Below are 19,661 nucleotides of genomic sequence, written 5' to 3'. Positions count from 1 at the left end.
ACTTTGAAATTTTGGGAATGCGCTGAGCTGAGAGATGGAACACCTGGACGCCCGCCTCCCCACCCCCCTGCCCCCAGCCCCCCATAAGGCTCCCTCTGAGCAGGGCGTCCGCTGCAGCTTAGACCGCGCTTAGCCAAGACCAAGTCCCGCAGGTGGAAATGCAGAGATAGCGAAAACCTGCTCAACAGAGCGGAGAGAGGAGTTGGGGGAATGAGAGGGTGTTGTGTGTTAGGTTCTAGACAGAACTCTAAACCATAGGAGTCTCTGAATCACTCCAGGCTAGTGGTGTAGAACAGCTAAAGTCCTCACGGAGCTCATAAGACCCACACTGGGTATGCTGGTCTTGCGACCCCGAAGACAGAATAGTCTTTTACCCCGAAGAGTTAACTGGACTATCTATCGCAAGCTGAGCAGAGTCTGCCCGCAGCAGGTTGTTACTTACTGTGTGTGTCTGAAAGGGGGGTAGGGTGGGGATTGGGTTGGGGGGATTCTTGATCAAGACGTCCAGCATGTTCATTCTTGTCCATAAGCCTAAGGCAAAATCTTAAGCTCTCCCCAGACATCACAGTTGCAACGAATTTGCACCCTAGCCCTAAGGAGATGCTGCTTTTAAAAGCTGGGATTCCCAAAAGGACCTCAGTGTTGTAAAGCGCCTGGTGGTGACACACAATAGGCATGGGTTAGACCAGGGTGAAATTGCTCTGAAGTCAAATTTTGAGATTTTAAACAATTGCAGGGGGAAAAGCAGACAAGGTCAAGTACTATATTTCTAGTTGTGGGACTTTTCAAAATAACTCGGCTGTAAAAAATTAAAGATGTTTGAATTCATCTTTCCCTTATGTTCCAAATCCATCATATCTGTAAATTTGAACTTCGCGTACACCCCCACCATAGAAGAGCGAGGATCCGGAGATTGCTGTTTATTTCAAAAAGCACAGCTGCTCATCAGTTTTTCCTGGATTCTTGTCACTTATTGGTCTGAGATCTGGGCCCAGTCAGCTCCCTGTGTGTAGACCAGGGCCACCCACATCCCTTCGGATTATGAGAGGATCAGCCCAAATCCTTTGTGCACAAAAAGGAGCATTATGACTGTCAGGTAGCAAGCAGTATGTGTATCATCCACCGAAAGCAACACAACTCCCAAGTACATTAAAAATGTTCCCTATCTTGTTTTTAAATTTTGATTCGTATTTGACAAAACCCTCACTCAAAATGTGAATAGTTTTGGCTTCCTCCCCCGCCCCCCCCCAAAGCACTGTATACTCTAGGTTAGATTTAGAGTGATCGATAGTGGAAATTCAGAAGTAGGCTAGCTAAACCGAAGACACCAGAATAACATACATGTACAGGCCCGCTGTTCACCCTCTTGGGACCAAGTCTCTTTCATATTTAAACAAAACCCCTTTGCAGGGGTTTGCTGCTGCTAGTGCTGGTGGTGGGGTACTGGCAAGTGTTAGCACCGAGGACCAGCGGACCGGCACGCTGGCCTCCGCCTAGAATGCCCAGCGTACAGGCAATCGGTCAGCTTTGGTTGTGCGCTAGCTTTAGCTGCAAGTGGTTACATTCTCTGCACGCTTCGCGGTTCTGCCTGGAGCATGCATGGCTAAGATTTGTCCCCGCGCAGCTGGATGGACCCACTAGAGACTGCTATGGGGAACTAGTCGCGGGGATAGAGGAGGGATCTCCACCTGGCGGTAACAGTGGCCTCCACCTCTGGCTCCGTCTCTCCCAATCTCCTTGTCTCTTCGATGGGCCTTCCTTCTCACACCTGTGCTCTCACCACCTGGCATAGGCATACGTAAGGTAGATTCGGCCAGTAACAATTCTGAGATGTCCATCTGTCTCCCAAATAAGTCTCATCCCCTTCCCTCTTCCAGTTTCTCATATTGGGACCAAACGCTTTTCATTTGCTTATTCAGCATTTTTATCAGCCTGATTTTGCTGTCTGTCTGCGTTGTTCCTCGGAAGGTGTCAAACACCTATTTTCATTGTATTTAGTCACCCAGGTGCGGAGCCAGCTTGAAAGAGACAGCGGAAGGACTTTCCCGGACCGCACTGTCGCTCAGCGGCCCACACCAATCACCAGGCAGCTTGCCCTCGGGCCCTCCTCTTTGGGGGGCGTGTTTCTAGTGAGTGATAGACTGAGCTGCCCGGCCCCACTCAGCCCAGCCCACGTTGCTGCTTGGATTGAAATGCAGAACTCAAGCCTCTTTCATCGGGGCACAGACTTCCTTTTACTCCTTCCTTTTGCACTCTCGCCGCCTCTTCTCGGGAAAAAGCGGAGGCACCCGCGGCCCAGGGCACCGACAGGCTGGGCCACTGAGGCCGTGAGAAAAGTTTCTTTCTGGGAGCGCGGAACTGGGGCCCGGTTGGTGTGCTGCTCGGAGCAATGGGTGAGTGGCAGCGGGGGACACTGTCAGAGCCGGGAAGGGAGGGAGGGAGCGAGCGGGCTAGAGAGGGAGGGAGAGAGCGCGAGGGCGCGCACCTCTGAGCGCTCACACTCTTCTTATTGACTTTTCTCCTGTTCGTACGACTTGTAGGAACACGCTAAGGGTCAGAGGCTCACAGCAGTTCAGTTTAAACGCTGGCTACTGGATTGCTGTTGATGCCATTTTCGGATTTTAAGAGAAGGGAGCGGTGGCATTAGCAAGCCCAGCAGCCCCAGTGGCGGACCAAGTTTTGTTTCACATACATGCACACAAGCAAACAAAACAGGAGAAAATTAACCCTGGAGTTTCCCCTAGACCTTGTCTAATTGCACAGGTCCCCAGGCGGGGCGCTGGGAATCAAGCAGGACTTTAGTACGGAGTTAGCCGAGTAGGAGCCGGTTTCCCCGCCTGCTTCCGAGACTTGAACACTCGGAGCGGCCCTGCGTCTCACAGGCACCACTGGAATGAGGGCAGGGCTCTGACTCTACCGCGGTGGTTTGGGGCCGTTCGACAATGCTCGGGACCATATGGTTTGGAGAAACCCCGGGCCTTTAGTACCGAACGATTGCATCCGTCCTGCCCCCTGTCGCGCGCGGAGGCCGAGTGGCAGGCGGCTGTCCCAAACTGAGGGTGCGCGTCCTCGCGCGCCGTGTGTTTGTTTTGCAGAACCAGCCTTTGGGGAGGTGAACCAGCTGGGAGGAGTATTCGTGAACGGGCGGCCGCTGCCCAACGCCATCCGGCTTCGCATCGTGGAACTGGCCCAACTGGGCATCCGACCGTGTGACATCAGCCGCCAGCTACGGGTCTCTCACGGCTGCGTCAGCAAGATCCTGGCGCGCTACAACGAGACAGGCTCTATCTTGCCAGGAGCCATCGGGGGCAGCAAGCCTCGGGTCACCACCCCCACCGTGGTGAAGCATATCCGGACCTACAAGCAGAGGGACCCCGGCATCTTCGCCTGGGAGATCCGGGACCGCCTACTGGCGGACGGCGTGTGTGACAAGTATAACGTACCCTCTGTGAGCTCCATCAGCCGCATCCTGCGCAACAAGATCGGCAACTTGGCCCAACAGGGCCATTACGACTCATACAAGCAGCACCAGCCCGCGCCGCAGCCCGCTCTGCCCTATAACCACATCTACTCATACCCCAGCCCCATCACGGCGGCCGCTGCTAAGGTACCCACGCCTCCCGGGGTGCCTGCCATCCCGGGTTCGGTGGCCATGCCGCGCACCTGGCCCTCCTCCCACTCTGTCACTGACATCCTGGGCATTCGCTCCATCACCGACCAAGGTAAGGGCTCAACGGCTGCTGGGTGGACATGCAGAGCCTCCTTTCCCACCCTCGCCTGTGTATCTATCTGCGGCCTCCGCCCGCGTTTATCCCACCACCTGGGGCTTTTTCCTTTGGAAATGTAAGGAGTCCTCCCAGGGGGTGTCCTGATCTCATTAACTTGAAATTCATGCCCTTCGTTTCCTTGCCACACACAGTCTCCTGCCTCATCTCAAACTACCAGACCCAACACATTCCCCCCATCCCCAACACATGGTTCGCATTTTCCACCCTCCCCCGCCTCTCACGCCGGGGCTGCCTCAGACCGGTTCGCTCACTTGGGGAGCGCGGCCGGGGCTGGACTTGGGGCGCAACCCGGGAGGCCCGAGCCGGCTTGGGGCTGCAGGCTGCAGACACCGCTGCGGGCAGCCTGTTTTGGGATCAGACGCGGCCGCGAGGAATCGGGCACCCTGTGGAAATTGCAGTATTCTTCTTGGATTCTGGCAATCAGGCCAAATTTGCTCAGGCAGGAAGTTCAAATGTCACCTAATTGGTTTCGTTCTTATGCTTCACTTCATTTTCCTCGGAAACGGAGGTCCCGAAGTTACTACTGCTAGTAACTTGCAAGTTACTGCATTGCTCATTCTGGGAATAACTTTATGCTTTATTTCTCTCTCCTCCCTCCCTCTTTTACCTTAACAGACTTTACTATATACGTTAGGAAGTGACACCAACCACCGTTGTGTTGGAGACTAAATGCTTGGCGATTCCTTGCTGTACTCTGTTCTTTCCCGTTTTCCCCGCGCCTGCCTCTTCCCTTTAGGGTCCCTCTGTGCCTGGGAATGCGAGGGGACATCTAGTCCCTGTACGTTTTTAACCGTGCCACCCCACTGTTTCTTTCCTCTCTCACCCTTGACCTTGCAATGTCCTAGGTGTCTTTTCTGCAAGGTCAGAACGATTCCCCGAGTTCTGTTCCTGCGGGTTTCTTTAAGAGACCCAAACTTGTTTTCTTTTACCGCGTTGTTTAAACAAAACCAAAAACGGGGTAAACTTGTTTCTCTTTAGCGAGAAAAAGAAAGTCAAAATGCCCTAGATGCAGAATTTAAATGTTGCAGAGATAAAGAGCCTACCTTCTTAATTTCTCAGCTAAAAGTTTAAAAAGCACAGAGGAAAACTTAAATAGGAAGGGGGAGGAAGATCGTTCCTTTAATTATTTCCTGCCTTTCTTGGTTACCATCACATTGTCACAATTATCTTTTTAAGTAATTAAAGCAGAGCCCAAATTTCTCATCTTCTAGTTCTCTGACTGTGAATTTACAAGATCTTTCTGAGTTCAATTTTCTCCTATTCGGAGCTGGTTGGAGCTTTAGTTGGAGAGAGTTTGCCCTTGATTTATAGGATAAACTGACCTTACTGACATTTAAAGGAAGCCCCTGCTCATGGGAAAGTGTGAGATCAGCAGAAATGGGGGCTCACAGGGGGATCTCAGTTTCTTAAGATAACTTTAGGCTTGTGCCCACCGATTGCCTTTTGTCCAGAAAGGCCAAGAGAGACTGGCAGTTCTGGGCCAAAAATACAGTTTCCTGATGCAAACTGGAACACAATATAATTCTTTGGAGAGGGGTAAGAATAGTGAAAGAAGACTGACAGGGTTGAAAAGAAAACTTTTCTTCCCTAGGGATCCTATAATCAGACCAAATGTCAGTTGGAAAACTATTGAATTACGGAGAGGAGTAACTCCTTTTTCTAGATGTTGATTCTGGATGCCAGCTTTAAACAACCTGTTTTCTGATAAATGTGTGACTATAAAATGATTTTTTTCTATAAGTGATCATTTCCATAAAACGATCACTGCTTCCAAGCACTGTGTCAGATGGATGTGTTTAAAATCAAGTTGTAGTGGTTTTGTCAAACTTTGGTTGTCCAACCATAGATCCTATAGACAAAAACACACTGCTCATAGTCTTCAAACATCTTCTCTTTAAAACTTCACTTGGTTACTTAAAGATACCAATGATTCAGTATGCCCACCCCTAGGGATTGTGGTAATCAGTTCACACAATAATTTTCTTTGCATCTCTAGTAAGAACATAAAGGATAACCGATGGCTTTACTACTTTTTCAAAACACTCAGTTCTGCTTTCATTTTCTTAAACTTTTATATAAAAACAAAGCAATTCCCTCTCTGTAATCTTACCACTGACATTTACAATGGTAACTATAGTATTTATTTTTTGAGTCATATGCACACAAGCTCACATATTTAATGTATAGAGAGAGCATTGAGGTTGGTCACACACAAGATATCCACACACAAGGCAAAATCCTATGCATATATATTTTGCATGTGTATTGTGGGTAGCATTTAGTTATTTGTTTGCAAAGAATTTTGCAGGTCTTTTGTTCCATCTATTGACATAACTACTAGGTACCTACAGCCTAGGGAGCACTTACCTGCATGTGTCTGCGCAACAGCATAAGGGTCCAGGTTAGGCCAGGACACTCCTCTCTCCCTCTTCGATCGGCACCAGTCCCAGACTTTTGTCAACCCCAAGTCGGCGCTGGGTTAGGACTGGGAAAATGGCACATCCACCTTCCCAGGTTCTTTCCCTGCTTTGGGAAAATTTTGGCAAAACACTTGGGATCCTTCCACTCGTTTCTCCAGGGGAGCGAGGAGGGGAGAAGGAAATCAAAGGCCGGTTGATAAAAAAAAGAAAGAAAGAAAGAAAGAAAAGAAAAAAAAATAAAAGAAAAAGAATAAAGAAAAAAGTCTTCCCGCAGGCGTGGGTAAGAGACCTGGGAGAGGCCTACTCCGAGGGGAGTAGATTTCACCGGGCGCTGGGCTGGAAGCCCGAGAGGCCGCCGCGCCTGCGCCGGGTGCCCCTGGAGGCGGAGGGCAGGAGACTGAGGTCAGAGCCCTAGGGCTCGCTGGTCGCGGGTTCGGGTTGTATCTCTAGGCAGAGGCGCACGGTTTAGAACTCCAGCCTGAAGCCTTCTCCTCCTCCCCAGGCGTGAGCGACAGCTCCCCATACCACAGCCCCAAGGTGGAGGAGTGGAGCAGCCTGGGCCGCAACAATTTCCCAGCCTCTGCCTCGCATGCGGTGAACGGGCTGGACAAGGGAGCCTTGGAGCAAGAAGCCAAGTACGGGCAGGTGAGGAGGCGAGGGACCCGCCGGTGGGCCAGCCGCGTGGCCGCGGGGGGTTTTGGTGATGGAGGACCCGTGTGGCTTTCTGAGCCTCGACGGAGGGGAAGCCCAGGCCGACCTCCCGTTGCTGCACTGGCCCCATCCTGGGTTGACCCGGGCAGGACAGAGGCCTCGACCTTCGCAGGCGGAGTTGAGGCCTTGACCCCCGCCAGGGGCCTCGGGGCTTGGGGCAGCCCTGGAAGCGCCTTGGGGGCCTGTTTGGAAGCCCTTTCCGCCCCGGCCGGGTTACCGAGGATTGCGCTTCCGAAAGGCCTGGTGACGGGTCTCCACGCCCGCCGAGCGCACACCCGAGGTCGCGGCCTGAGGCTGCGGGTCCCCACGCCCCGACCCTGCGCGCGCCGTGGCTCCCCGCAAGCAAACAAGTGAGGTTTGTCCTGCGGTAGTGAGAGGAGGGCAACCAGATAAACTTAATAAAATTGCCATTTCCCGATTAAAGGTCATGTCGTAACCTCCCAAGGGAGCTTAGTGAGAAAAACCTCAAATTATACGGACTGGCTGTGGACCGTTTAATTTTTCCCCCTCTGTCCCTCCCTCGACTTTCCTAAAGAAAAATTAAGGCACCGTGTCTCTCTTTCTTTCTTTTTGTTTCTTGAGAAAGACTAAGAAACCACAACAACAAAAGCCCAAGAGTTTTGAGTCTAAATTCATCGCCACGCTAGAATCAGGAATTCAAAGCCAAAACTAACTCTCTCAAAAAACAAACAAAACAAAACAAAACAAAACAAAAAAACAAAAAACAAAATACCAACCCCCCAAAAAACCAAAAAACAAAAAGCAAACAAACAAACAAACAAACAACCCCGGTGGGGGGATCTTAAATCATCGTAGGGTTTCTTTGAGCAGAGCTGGGTAGGTTTGCAAGTTTCTTAATACCAAATTCCAATCGCAAAGACTCAAAATACTCATTTTCATTTTATTCTTTTGAAGTCTTCAAACTTTCAATGTTTTCTTAACTGTAAAAACCAGCTTTTTATGTAAAATGGAACTTTAGTTTTATTTACTTGAGGAAAAAAAATCCTACTTGTTATTTTCTCTAACCCATTTCAATTTCCTCTTCCCTCTCATATTTTATTAAAGTCAGATACATATTAGTAGCTCTCCCCTGATAAATATCATGAAAAATAGCAGCAGGAAAAAGAGTCCATTTCCTAAGTCTGTTTCTACTGTTAAGAATGCCAGCAAGAAATTATAAGAAAGTTTGTAACTTTCTTTTACAAAAGGGCCAGTAATTCGGAAAGAAGAGACAGTATGTACAATGGTTAAGAGCTCTAATCTTCTAGCACCACCACCATTTAAGAAAGTTATTTAACCTTTTAAAGCCTTCATTTCTTCATCTGTAAAATAGGGGAAATAATAGTCTCAACATCAAGAGACTTAGTGAAGATTCAATGAAAGAATGGAAGCATGTGGCACATAGTAAGCATTCATTAAATATTAACTGTGGTTGTAAGTGGCAGTTAGAGGGTGACTTACAAACAATTTTTTTTTTTTGTCAGAATATACTTTGTTCAGAGAACTAATAGCCAAAGAGCATCAAGGTATTTTGTTACAAAAAGTCGGAGTGTATGTAAGGTACCTAGCATAGTAGCAAGCATTTAATAGATGCTCAGTAATTTTTATTAGGTCATCATTTCTTAGAATAACATAGTAAAGTATAGAATATTGTAAAGTATTGAAAAATAGTCTCTAATTCCCACTTATAGTTGATGAACCCCGTTTATATAAAAGGCAGTGTCATAATCCAGAAATGATTGATTTTTTATCTTTCTTGAATTATAGATCTAGCATATAAACTTGTTTAGAAATGATTAACTTATACATACAAAACTAAATCCATCAATTTAAAAATAAAAATAGAACAGTTTCAAATAATCTCTTCTGTATATTCTGAACATTGAAAATTGATTATGTTTTATACACCAAATATTAAATCACTAAATTATCAGATTTATAAAAGCAAATAACTTAAATAAGTATTATTCTAAATACGTAAGTGAACAAGTTAAAATTTTTTTCCACAAGAAAGTTATTTATGTCACACTTATATTTGGAAAGTTCTCAATTACAATATGCTCATCTTCTGCATTGCCATATAGTAAGATAATTATGATGTAAAATTTCAAAACTTGAAAAATTTCTAAGCACAATTAAATCAATGGCTACTCTATTACATTGATCAAAATAGTGCTTAATGCTGAAGGTGTGTTAAGTAGACACATAAATTTAGGCTATGTCATTTTGTGAGGACATTTGGAATTCAGACATTGATGTCCTTGGGGTTAAAATTATACATTTAATACTTGCTCATAAACATGCAAAGGTAAGGAATATTTTATATATATATTTGTTATATATATATATGTTTGTATTATAAACAAATTTGAAATCTTTGGAAAAAATAGATTCTCAAAATTTTTGCACATAATACTTTCAGGGCACTTGTGGTTGTTATTTTAATCGTGCAATATTATGTGGTTCCAGTTTTATTTTCGTATATAAAGAAAGAAATTGAAAATTCAGAATTATAGGAGCATAATCTTTTCCCAGAAGACACCTGTAAAATTTCAAAAGAGGCTGAATTGACATCTTATTGTAGGTAGAATTGAGTACCATAATCTAGTTTCCATTTTCAGTGTAAAATGCAAAGAAAGATGTCTAATTGCTAGTAATTAGAATCTTACGTATGTATGTTACAGACATGCCTATCTTTTGTTTTGAAACATTAGAATAGAATATTCGAACTTGTCTTACATGTTAATATTACACTATAATTGATATTTTATAGTGCCATTCAGATATTCTACCTCTGAGAATAGGAGAATAATATTTATTTATTTTGGCTTTTTTCACCCACATTTATATTAGGTTAGAACTCTCTAATCTCATCTCATTCTGAATGTCAATAATCTTTGGTTTCTAATGGCTGGTTTTCTTATGTTGAAAGCATAAAACCTCTATCAAATGCAATCGCAGGGCAAAAAAACAGAAGCATGAGTTGGAATATAGCTATCCTTTTACATGGTACTTAGTGAATCAATGCCTCATTTTATTTAAAGTTTATAATAGTTGTATAACTTTTGAAAAATTTTCTACAATTGAGCATACTTTCTTAGAAAAAAAAATATTTTATATCCGGCACTCTAAAGTAGGTTTATAAGCTTTGAGTAACTTCATTTTGGGGTAGTATTAACTCGTACAGCAATTTTGATATACAGTATACAAATTGAGATGTCAGAAATTCAGAACTGAAGAATAGCCTATAAATACTTAAACTTAAGAAAAAGTTCAGACATGTGAAAATAGTTGAATTTGGAGACATAAGTTAATCTGAAAGTCTTATGAAACATACGTTTGTATATTGTATTTGAAATGTAGTATTTCAGAATACTGAATATAATTTTCTAGTGTATTATTTTAAAAACTGGCTGTCCTTGTAGACATACTGTTCTTGTGAAAAATGAAATGAAGTTGCGCTGGATTTTCTTAAAATTGAGTAAAGTTAATTTTATGTTAATTTATAATTTTGTAAAGAATGCAATCTTAGACAAATGCCAGTATAGTCTTTGAAATTCACAGTGTTATCTGTTATGAAAGACATTCTTTGATTTGTTTAGCTTTTAACTATTAGTGTTTAAAAACAAAATTAATGATTATGTGTCAGTAAGGTGTGTCATATAAAATACAAAAAAGTGATTAAAAAGTTTTAAGTGTACATCAATTTTAATAACATTTTGGAAACATAAAACTTAGAAAAAAGAAATTTAAATAAGAGCTTTGCATTACCTAGAGACGTTTAGATCCGTAATGTGACTAAGCATAACTTTGGATTAATATTGAAACCATATTTATAACTGTCATTTCGTTTGATCAGATCTGTTTTACTAAGTCACTTCATAATGAATTTGGAAGGGTAGCACAACAATCAGAAAAATGATTTCACACAAAAGAGAGAAAATCCTGTTTATGTTTAGATCCAAACCATTTTCTTGCTTATGAGATATATTGAGGTTGAAATTCTAGGTGAAGCACATCTCTATTTGTGGCTAAATCTATTTAGTTATAAAGCCAAGGTAACTCACTTTATCATAAGGGGAGGACCAGGTAGAATTGATGAGTGTATGAAAGATTGTGGGTAGAGGACTTGGCACCGCTATTTGCATTTTCTTGTAGAGAGAAAATGTTGAGTAGACAGTTCCCAGAATTTGAAGAATAGTCTATAACCTCAAATTGCCAGACAGTTGTCATACCAGTTTTTTTTCATGGTTGTAAGTGTTTGGCTACTAATGCATTTCCATTTTCTTGGGGGTGGGAATAAATGGAACGACCATAAATCAACTAATGAAATGGATAGGTTAGAACTTTTATTTACTTTTTTCAACAACTTTATTCATTTTGCTTAAAGTGTAATGCTTGTTTGGTAATAAAGGATGCCTTTTTTTTTTTTTTTAAAAAACAAGATTATCACATCTTTTGCTTTCAAAAGGCTGCACTAACATAAGTATACAAATGATTATGAAACACCTATAAAGTGTCCTGTTTTGTGGAGATAGATGATTAGGGGAAGTCCCTGTTCTCAAACTGTTTACAATCTAGCTCTCTGTCATACAGCTTCTCAACATATTCATTTAAAAACATATTCTTAAAAACTGGCATATCTATATTTCTAACTTTTTAGAACAAGTGAAATGAAAACTCATGCTTTCATTTATTCTTGTGATGACCTTAACTAGATTACATTGCATCTCAGGTATTTATTTCCTTTAATATCAATGGAATAAAATCTTTTTCTAAAAATATTCACCAAAGCAAGTGGCTTACTTTTTTCAGGATATGCAATTTGGTCTATTTTACTTTGTATTAGTAAATCTCATTCTCAAAATTAGAAAGTAGATAGTTTGCTTCAGGGAGGACCCTTGTACAGATTCTCTCATGGCTTTCAAGGAAGATCCACATAAAAAAGGGGTTGATGGATTGAGGTCTTATTTATGGAATCTTTAGGTAAAATCATTTTCAAAAATGAGATTTCCATTACCTGCCCATTGCTGGGGTTTCATTTGGAAAATTTGTTTACTCTTCCCTGGGGGTTCCATATGTTGGTTGATTTATAAATCACATTTATAATCCAATTAAATAAGAGTAATTTTGCATGTTTGCTTCCACTATATTTATGGCGGACATTTGGTAGTCTCTACTCAGCCTAACTATCTTTTCAGATTAACTACATGCCCTTCACTGAAAACATTAAACAGATTTGGGAAGTTTAAGTCATGTACTCTTTTACTGGAAAGAATAAACAAACATCAGCTACCTGTAGTTATTTTCCTTTGCAGTGGAAAATTTTACTACTTCAGTGATTGCTTCATAAATAACAATTACTTTACCTAGTAGAAATTTATATCTTTACTAATGTCATATTTCAAAATTAATAGTGAGAAAATTGATGTGTTTTTTGGAGTCACTAGAACAAATTAATAGTGAAGGTAGCAGGTACGCTTTAAAGTATGTTGTTTGTTCTCTCATCTTGCTTATACCATTTTCCCCCTAAATTTCTAAATCTGAACTTAAAAGGAAAATGAAAAATTAAGACAAAACTTTTCATTCCAAATCTGGGCCATAACTTAACGTAAGGGAAAGCTAAGAGCTATTTTTCTTTTTATTTTCTTTCTTTTTTTTGAAAGCAAACACTTTAGCCTCCCCTTGCCTTTTTGTACAAGATGAGAAGGTCAGACTTCCCCAAGCTTTCCTTCCTGTCTGTAATGGAGGAGACTACATCACTGAAATTACTCTAAATATATCACAGATTTTAGAGAATTTTGAAATATTTAATACTAATAGGAATAATAACATAAAAGCAAGTTTGACATCCTAAGTTTGAGAAATTGGAAAAACATGGAAAAAATGAGTAGTATTTTTACATTTGACGAACAAATGTAGTCGTAGAATACGTAAGACACCTGGAGAGAACATGGGCCTGAATCTCATATTCTACCTTCCTCTAAACCCCAGGAACAGCTTCTAAAATGAGAGCTTCGCCCAGTCTGGTTTCTCAATGAGAGCGTCTCTGGCGAAAAAGAAGTGGATGTATGTAAAGGGATTGAGGACATAGCAATAAAACAACTGAGGAGTCTCAAATAAAGGGGGCACACCGAGGAGCAGTGGTTTCAAGGAAAGGCTGTAAGGAGAGGAAAGGGAAAATGACAAAGCAAGTATTTCAATGAGAACCATAATTTTGGGTGATAGAAAAATACAAAGAAAACAGAACAAGTAGGAAAAGTGTAGCTGTGATGAAAATGAGAACTCACCAATATTTTTTTTTTCCTGCTAACTATAACGGTGTTTCTGTCATTTGTAATATTAAATAGCGTAACCTATGTATTTGCAAAATGTCGAGCAAAGGTTTTCATTATTTTAAAAGTGATTTAACCTTGACATTTTAATCTTAACATTTTAATATATGACTCTTGGCACACATTGGCATCAATAGGATAAAATATTAATTAATGCTAGAATAGAAGAGGCCAAATGCAGGCCTTTCCGTAACTGAACTGGAACAATTCCTTTCCAAACTAATTTCTCATAGGTTATTGGGAAAAATCCTAAATAAACATGATCAGAATTATAACTCTATGCAATGCTAGATTTCTTCTGCAATTTGATAGTTATCTTCATACTTATCTGCTGAAAGCCTTAAAGTGTCTCCCTTGAGCCATTCTCTAATGAGTTATTCTCAGAAAGAAGGAATTGTTTATTTTTTTCAGAAAAACAGAATGAGGATCTAGCAATGAGAATAGGGTTCTAGAAGAAGAAAGAACCCTTTTACCAGATGTTATCTCAAAAGATGCTCTGGTTTGAGATTAAATTGTGTCTGTTTTTAAATTGTCCAGCAAAAGTAGAAAATGTTTTGCTGCAGAGGATCCTGTATCAGACAGGGATGATAACTTCTCTTAACACAAGGCCACTGACTTACCAATTGGCCTAGGGTAAATGGCTAAATTCCTGTATTCTTGTCTATAAAAAGAGGATAAGATTTCATTTATATTCAAATGTGACGTGGAATGACTTCTTTGTTACAAAATATGGTATCGCCCTTTGGGACCCTTGTAATACATTTTAATTTTAATTCAACATTCTGTTGTACTACTTATAAATTATCTTGTAATTATTATAAACCCAGTAGTTTATAATGAGCTGCAATTTATCAATTCTCATTATTTGGTAAAATATGTTGGCTAGTTCTTGGTACCAGGACAGTGGACATACTCAGGAAGCCTTAGTTTCCTTTTCCTTTTCCCATTTTTCCAAGGATGGGAACTTTGACAAACAGAACATGTGGTATATGTTCTTACAGACCAAGGACACAAGTTAACCTCTCTACTTATATTCTGATTTTGTTGGAAAGCCAGACAAGTGTTAAGTCACTCATGTATATACTCTACTGCATGTATTACTCTAAATTGAGAAAATCATTTCTGAGGACCCTATCAATGAAAATAATCAACAAATGATTTAAATTAGAAGACAATTCCTATGTTGCAGTTGAATTGTAAAAGTGTTAATTAACATGTCTGCTTTACTTACATCTAAAGATTAAATCAATTTTACTAATAACTATTATTTGCATTTTACTTTCACTAGGAAATATGTTGATATGTTAATTCATTCACATCACTATTGGAAAACAGGACTTACTCTTTATTTCTAAATAATGTAGAAATCGAGGGAGGAAAATTAAGTTACTTGAAGAAGGATGCAGTGTGTTTATGCCAGAATAAAAAATCAGGCTGTTTTTAGTGTCGTTAATAGTAACAACACCAACAATAATTGGATGCCAAGAGTACGGGTTTCTAGTCAGACTTGCCTGCCAGATTGCTGCGTTTTGTTTGCAAACTAAGATTTTACATTTAAATTCATTTCAAGAGCTTTATCCTTGTGGCTTTTAAAACTTCACATTACAGGGCCCCAAAACTTTGCAAGCCAGTTTTCTCATTTCAAAACCACACATATACGGCTCTTTTGTACTTCCATAGCCAATTTCCTTTCTGATAAAATAGCCCCAATCTTCATTTAAGAATGCTTACAAGACAACCGCCTAATTTTGCACTCCTTTGTCCGACAGGCATTTATTTACAACTCGTGATGTTTTAAAATACGGCCCGTGTTTTATTTAACAAAGGTCGTGCTCATTTTGAGTCTCTAAGCTGACAGCACACACTCTGTGCCCTCCGTTACTGGAAATGAAAGCTGCACCAACCGGGCCCTTCACAGATGCCTCAACAAAAGAGCCAAACAAAACCCAAGTACGGGGAAGGCTGACAGAGGCATATGGATAGCTGAACAGATTCTAAGAGTATTTAACCACCATTAATTCTTTCCTCACCCTACATTGCCTTTCTATAATACCAAATAGCAAAGCAAATATTGTGAATTTTCTGGTTGTAGCCTTCTCAAAAGCTTTGTGGAAAGAATATCTTGTCTTTTGGCATTGTTCTTTTAAGAAGCAAGACTGTCAATGCATTTAAAGTATAATTAAGGTCAAATCTAAAAAAGAATCAGAAAGTAGAGTCAATATTGTTAGCTGCTACTACTCAGAACTTATAGTCTCCTTCTAAGAACCCATGAAATGTCAACTACTATAATGTGATTATTTTCACCTCTTCTTTTCTCCTACTCCTCTTAGGCACCAAATGGTCTCCCAGCTGTGAGCAGTTTTGTATCAGCATCCACCATGGCTCCTTATCCTACCCCAGCCCAAGTGTCGCCTTACATGACCTACAGTGCTGCTCCTTCTGGTTATGTTGCTGGACATGGGTGGCAACATGCCAGCGGTACCCCACTTTCCCCCCACAACTGTGACATTCCCGCATCGCTGGCGTTCAAGGGAATGCAGGCAGCCAGAGAAGGTAGTCACTCTGTCACAGCTTCTGCACTCTGATGGGAAGTTCCATCTGCAACAGCTTCACCGGGGTTCCCCCTGTCAGCACACCCTGCCCCTGTTCCCTGGTCTTGGATCCCGCCCCTCCTGCCCTTCAACCCTTCTGCCTGGAGAGCTGGCTTTACAGACTCACATCTTTTGTGCCGATGACACTTAAATATTTCTTGCCATCTTTCTCTCTCACAGAAAACCTGACATGACTTTAGGATTTAAAAACAAAAGCAATATTAAGGACTGAATGAGAGACATTTGTGCTGCCCACACACTGTTTTAATGTAGTGAAGAAACCTGCACCCCTCAAAGGGCTTAAGGAACTTTTAAAATTAGTCTTTGGTAAAACCACATGTGTATATTTATTCTAAATCAGCCTAAACTTTTGAAACGTGCAATTGTTGAGATTTTGCAAAATTAATAAAGGAAAATACATATAGAAAAAAAGTTATGTTATACCCTCTAATCAAATAAGGTGACAATAAGCTTTAATTCATCATTAGGAAACCAATCAATAATTTGATCTGTTTGAGTGATCTTTTGTTTGTTTTTAAGAGATGACCTATTTTGTTGGAGAATATATGTATAACACAAGCAATATCTGAATTTAGCTCTTCCTGGTGTTTTGACTTGGTTCCAAATACGATAATGTTTATATTTTCTATTAGTTTGTAAATATGGATGCTGGATGGTACATTTGTGTTTTCATTCCACGGGATACTCCCCTCCCCCACCCCTTTTTATTTTTTCTTTCTTTTTGCAAAGATGACTTTCTGGCAATGTCTTTTTCTCTGTTTGGTGGTGGGCTGCTCGGGCTCCTGGACCTGGACTTGCCCCAGATTCTGTGTGTGCAGTGAAGGCTTCAACATCTCATGAAGGACCCTTTCTTTCTACAGCAGAAGATTCAGAAAAACATAAAACAAGCCAGTCTCCCATTTTATATTCTAATCAAACACACATGCCAAACATATAAAGACAAGAGGGTGGAACATATCTGAACGAGAAGGCTCTAAAGGAAGTCACTTAGAAACTTAAGTTTAATGTGAAATGCTTTGCAAAGACACTTAAAATGAACTTTATGTTAAGAAAACCACTGTGAAACTAAATCGTACTGTTATTGTTGGCTTACCTGTGTGTTCCGCAATCTCAGCCCAAAATTATGTTGTGATTTAAAGAATATGGAAAATTCTGCGCTAATGAATGTAAAAATGGCTTGCTGTGAAGTTTACATTGTTGTACAGAAGCATGTTTCACATGTAGGTAAACTGGTGGTGGTATTAGAAATACAAATGCTATTTAATTTTTAAAAATTCCCTTTATTCATTTCTGGAGTTACAGGACACAGTTTAACTGATAAATCTTTCTAGACCAATTTTAATGTTAATAATAGAGCTGTGGGGTATATGTGTGTGTGAGCGTGTGATTATGTGTTGTATTTTAAAACGATTTTCTTGGACAAAATTCTACAGTTTTTATCTCTTCTGTTTAGGAAATTCTTCCTGCTTGGCAATATAGGCTTGAAAATACGTTTTTAAAACATTCGTACAATCCATCTATTGGAAAATTAATATATTGGAGTTTGGGGGTATTAATTCTGTGCAATAACTGAAAAGGCACATCACTAGATATGGATGTTAAAGATGCATTCGTCGGTGATTTTGATTTCTTCCTATCTGTGCTGTGCACAGACTACATGGGGAATTCAGTTCCGTCACATTGGTTTCATGGCTTCATTTAAAACTCAGATGGCTAGATTAGTTAGGTTTTCAAATCACTAGGATGTAAACAGTATGCAGATTTCTGACATACAAGTTATGTTCGAGGAGTTGCTTTTTTCAAGCAGCAGATATCTTATAGAGAGCTTTGAACTGCGTTTATTTCTAAAGCAACTGAAATTCAGTGCTACAAACAGAGGATTATAACTTCGGGAGAAGAATAAGCAGAAGCAGCAGATGAACTCTCAGGGCCATAGTCTTCCTTTGATCTTGTAAAACTCCTGTTGACATCTGGAGTTCCCAGTCTGGTGAGAAAATAGACTATAAACTGAATGGAACAAAGGTACTAGTCCAATATTTGGGTGGAAACTTTAAAACCATACTGTACAGGGACTCTCCTGCCGTCCAGAAAAACTGACATAAGGTACAGAATTATTCCTTATCAGATGTTTTGAGGTGGCTATTAAGAGTCTTTAAAAAAATATCAGTCTTTTTTATGGAAACACAGCTAAATGTTATTTTCTTTATCTAAATTAAGAAATCTCTTGTTATTGTGCTATTTATAATTTTTTCTGGTTCTTGTATTTTTAAAAATCTAATATTAATGATACAGTTTTCTTTTTTTTTTCTTTCCCCCCTGCTAGGTCTTTTCTTAGCAACAATGAACTCATATGAAGTAAATTTAAAAAGACAACAGAAACCCCAGATACAATTTGCTATTCAAAGCAAATTATGGTTTAAAGCTACTTTTAAAAATAGAGAAGGAAAATGGGATGGGATATGGGGTTAGGTTTGTTTGATTTTTAAACATTATTATTATCGGTTAATGTTGACATATTTCCTCTGTTTCTTAGGGGGTAAAAGTGTTGTTTTTAAACTGGAAAATGCACTCTTCAGAGATCCTTTTCCATCCCATCCACATGGAGAGGTTAAAGGTTCAATTTCATGGCCTCTATGCAGGCAGCGCTCTCTCTCTCACAGGATGCAAGAGTATTACCTGCAAGGATAAGATGCAGTTGTACAACAGACACATTCTTATTTCTCTTGCTTTTTCCTACTTTTAATGACCCTCTTATTGAATACTGGGTTGAACTATAAATCAAACACGTTGGAAAGGATGTACAACTGAAGGCTGTATATGTATATACAGTATGTCAAAAAGCCTTTATTTTTATACTTCAAATGCTCTAAATTAATAAAAAGTAATACTTACCATGTTATCTTTTATTTTTTTTTATTCTTAAAATGCTTTAGTGACATAGCCTAATGGTGGAAATATCTCATACTAGTAGTAAGAACAGGTGTCATCTAGAACGTGCAGGTATTTTTGTTGACTTTAGCTACTGAAGTAGCATCATTTGGGATGCAGATATAAAATCAAGTTTGGTTATATCAAGGCCAAGGAGATATTTTTTGGAGTGCATGTTAATACAGGAATCTTTGGAAATGCTAAGAATGTACTTCTATTTTGAAACATTTTCCCCTGCATAATACATATTTTAACACTGCAAATAGCAGACTTCACATCTGAAGCTGTCACTTATAACTAATAACCTGGAAATGTACTCTAAACATTCTTTTTAAGAACAGCATAGGTAAGAGTTCTGAACAAAAGTATTTGCATGCAAATACAGACAGCACAAATGGGCCAAAGGATTGGTTCCAATTTGTGATTTCACAAGAATATATTTCAGCAACAAAACTTGTTTTCTTAGGGAACTGTGTAAAGGAATGTGGTTTAATATAACTTTATGTTTTCATCATAAAGGACTTCAAATATCATTTCAAATATGATCTGGTTTAAACAACAGTGCAAAATATAAAGTAGATTTAGAAACATATAGCTGAGATGTGTATTATTACTAAAGAAAACCAAGAGATTTACATCTTAACATAAGTCAACATTTTAAAAGGCCATTTTTGTGCACTTTAAAGATATTTTCCTTGTGACTTTTAAATACTATTTATGGAAAAGTTTAATTCCTTATAAAAACTTTAAATTTTGGCTTAATTTTTTTTCTTTAAGCATTTCTTGACCTCGGGAAAAAATGATTATCAACACATTGGGTTTTCATTGTGAAGCAATGTAAGAAAAACATAGGTCACAAAATTGATA

General features: G+C 40.1%; 1 protein-coding gene across 1 annotated transcript; it reads left to right on the top strand.

Moving 5' to 3' along the window:
- Positions 1 to 2,246: 2,246 nt before the first annotated feature.
- PAX9 (paired box 9) lies at positions 2,247 to 15,915 on the top strand. The gene is made up of 4 exons (XM_016138609.2): positions 2,247 to 2,393; positions 3,096 to 3,722; positions 6,711 to 6,853; positions 15,585 to 15,915. Exons 1-4 carry the CDS (start codon positions 2,390 to 2,392, stop codon positions 15,837 to 15,839), a joined length of 1,029 nt encoding a protein of 342 aa, XP_015994095.1. The 5' UTR covers positions 2,247 to 2,389; the 3' UTR covers positions 15,840 to 15,915.
- Positions 15,916 to 19,661: the final 3,746 nt, after the last annotated feature.

The sequence above is a fragment of the Rousettus aegyptiacus genome, unplaced genomic scaffold, assembly GCF_014176215.1.
Source record: "Rousettus aegyptiacus isolate mRouAeg1 unplaced genomic scaffold, mRouAeg1.p scaffold_m13_p_3, whole genome shotgun sequence".
Classification (NCBI taxonomy): Eukaryota; Metazoa; Chordata; class Mammalia; order Chiroptera; family Pteropodidae; genus Rousettus; species Rousettus aegyptiacus.
This window is presented reverse-complemented; position numbering and strand designations above follow the sequence as displayed.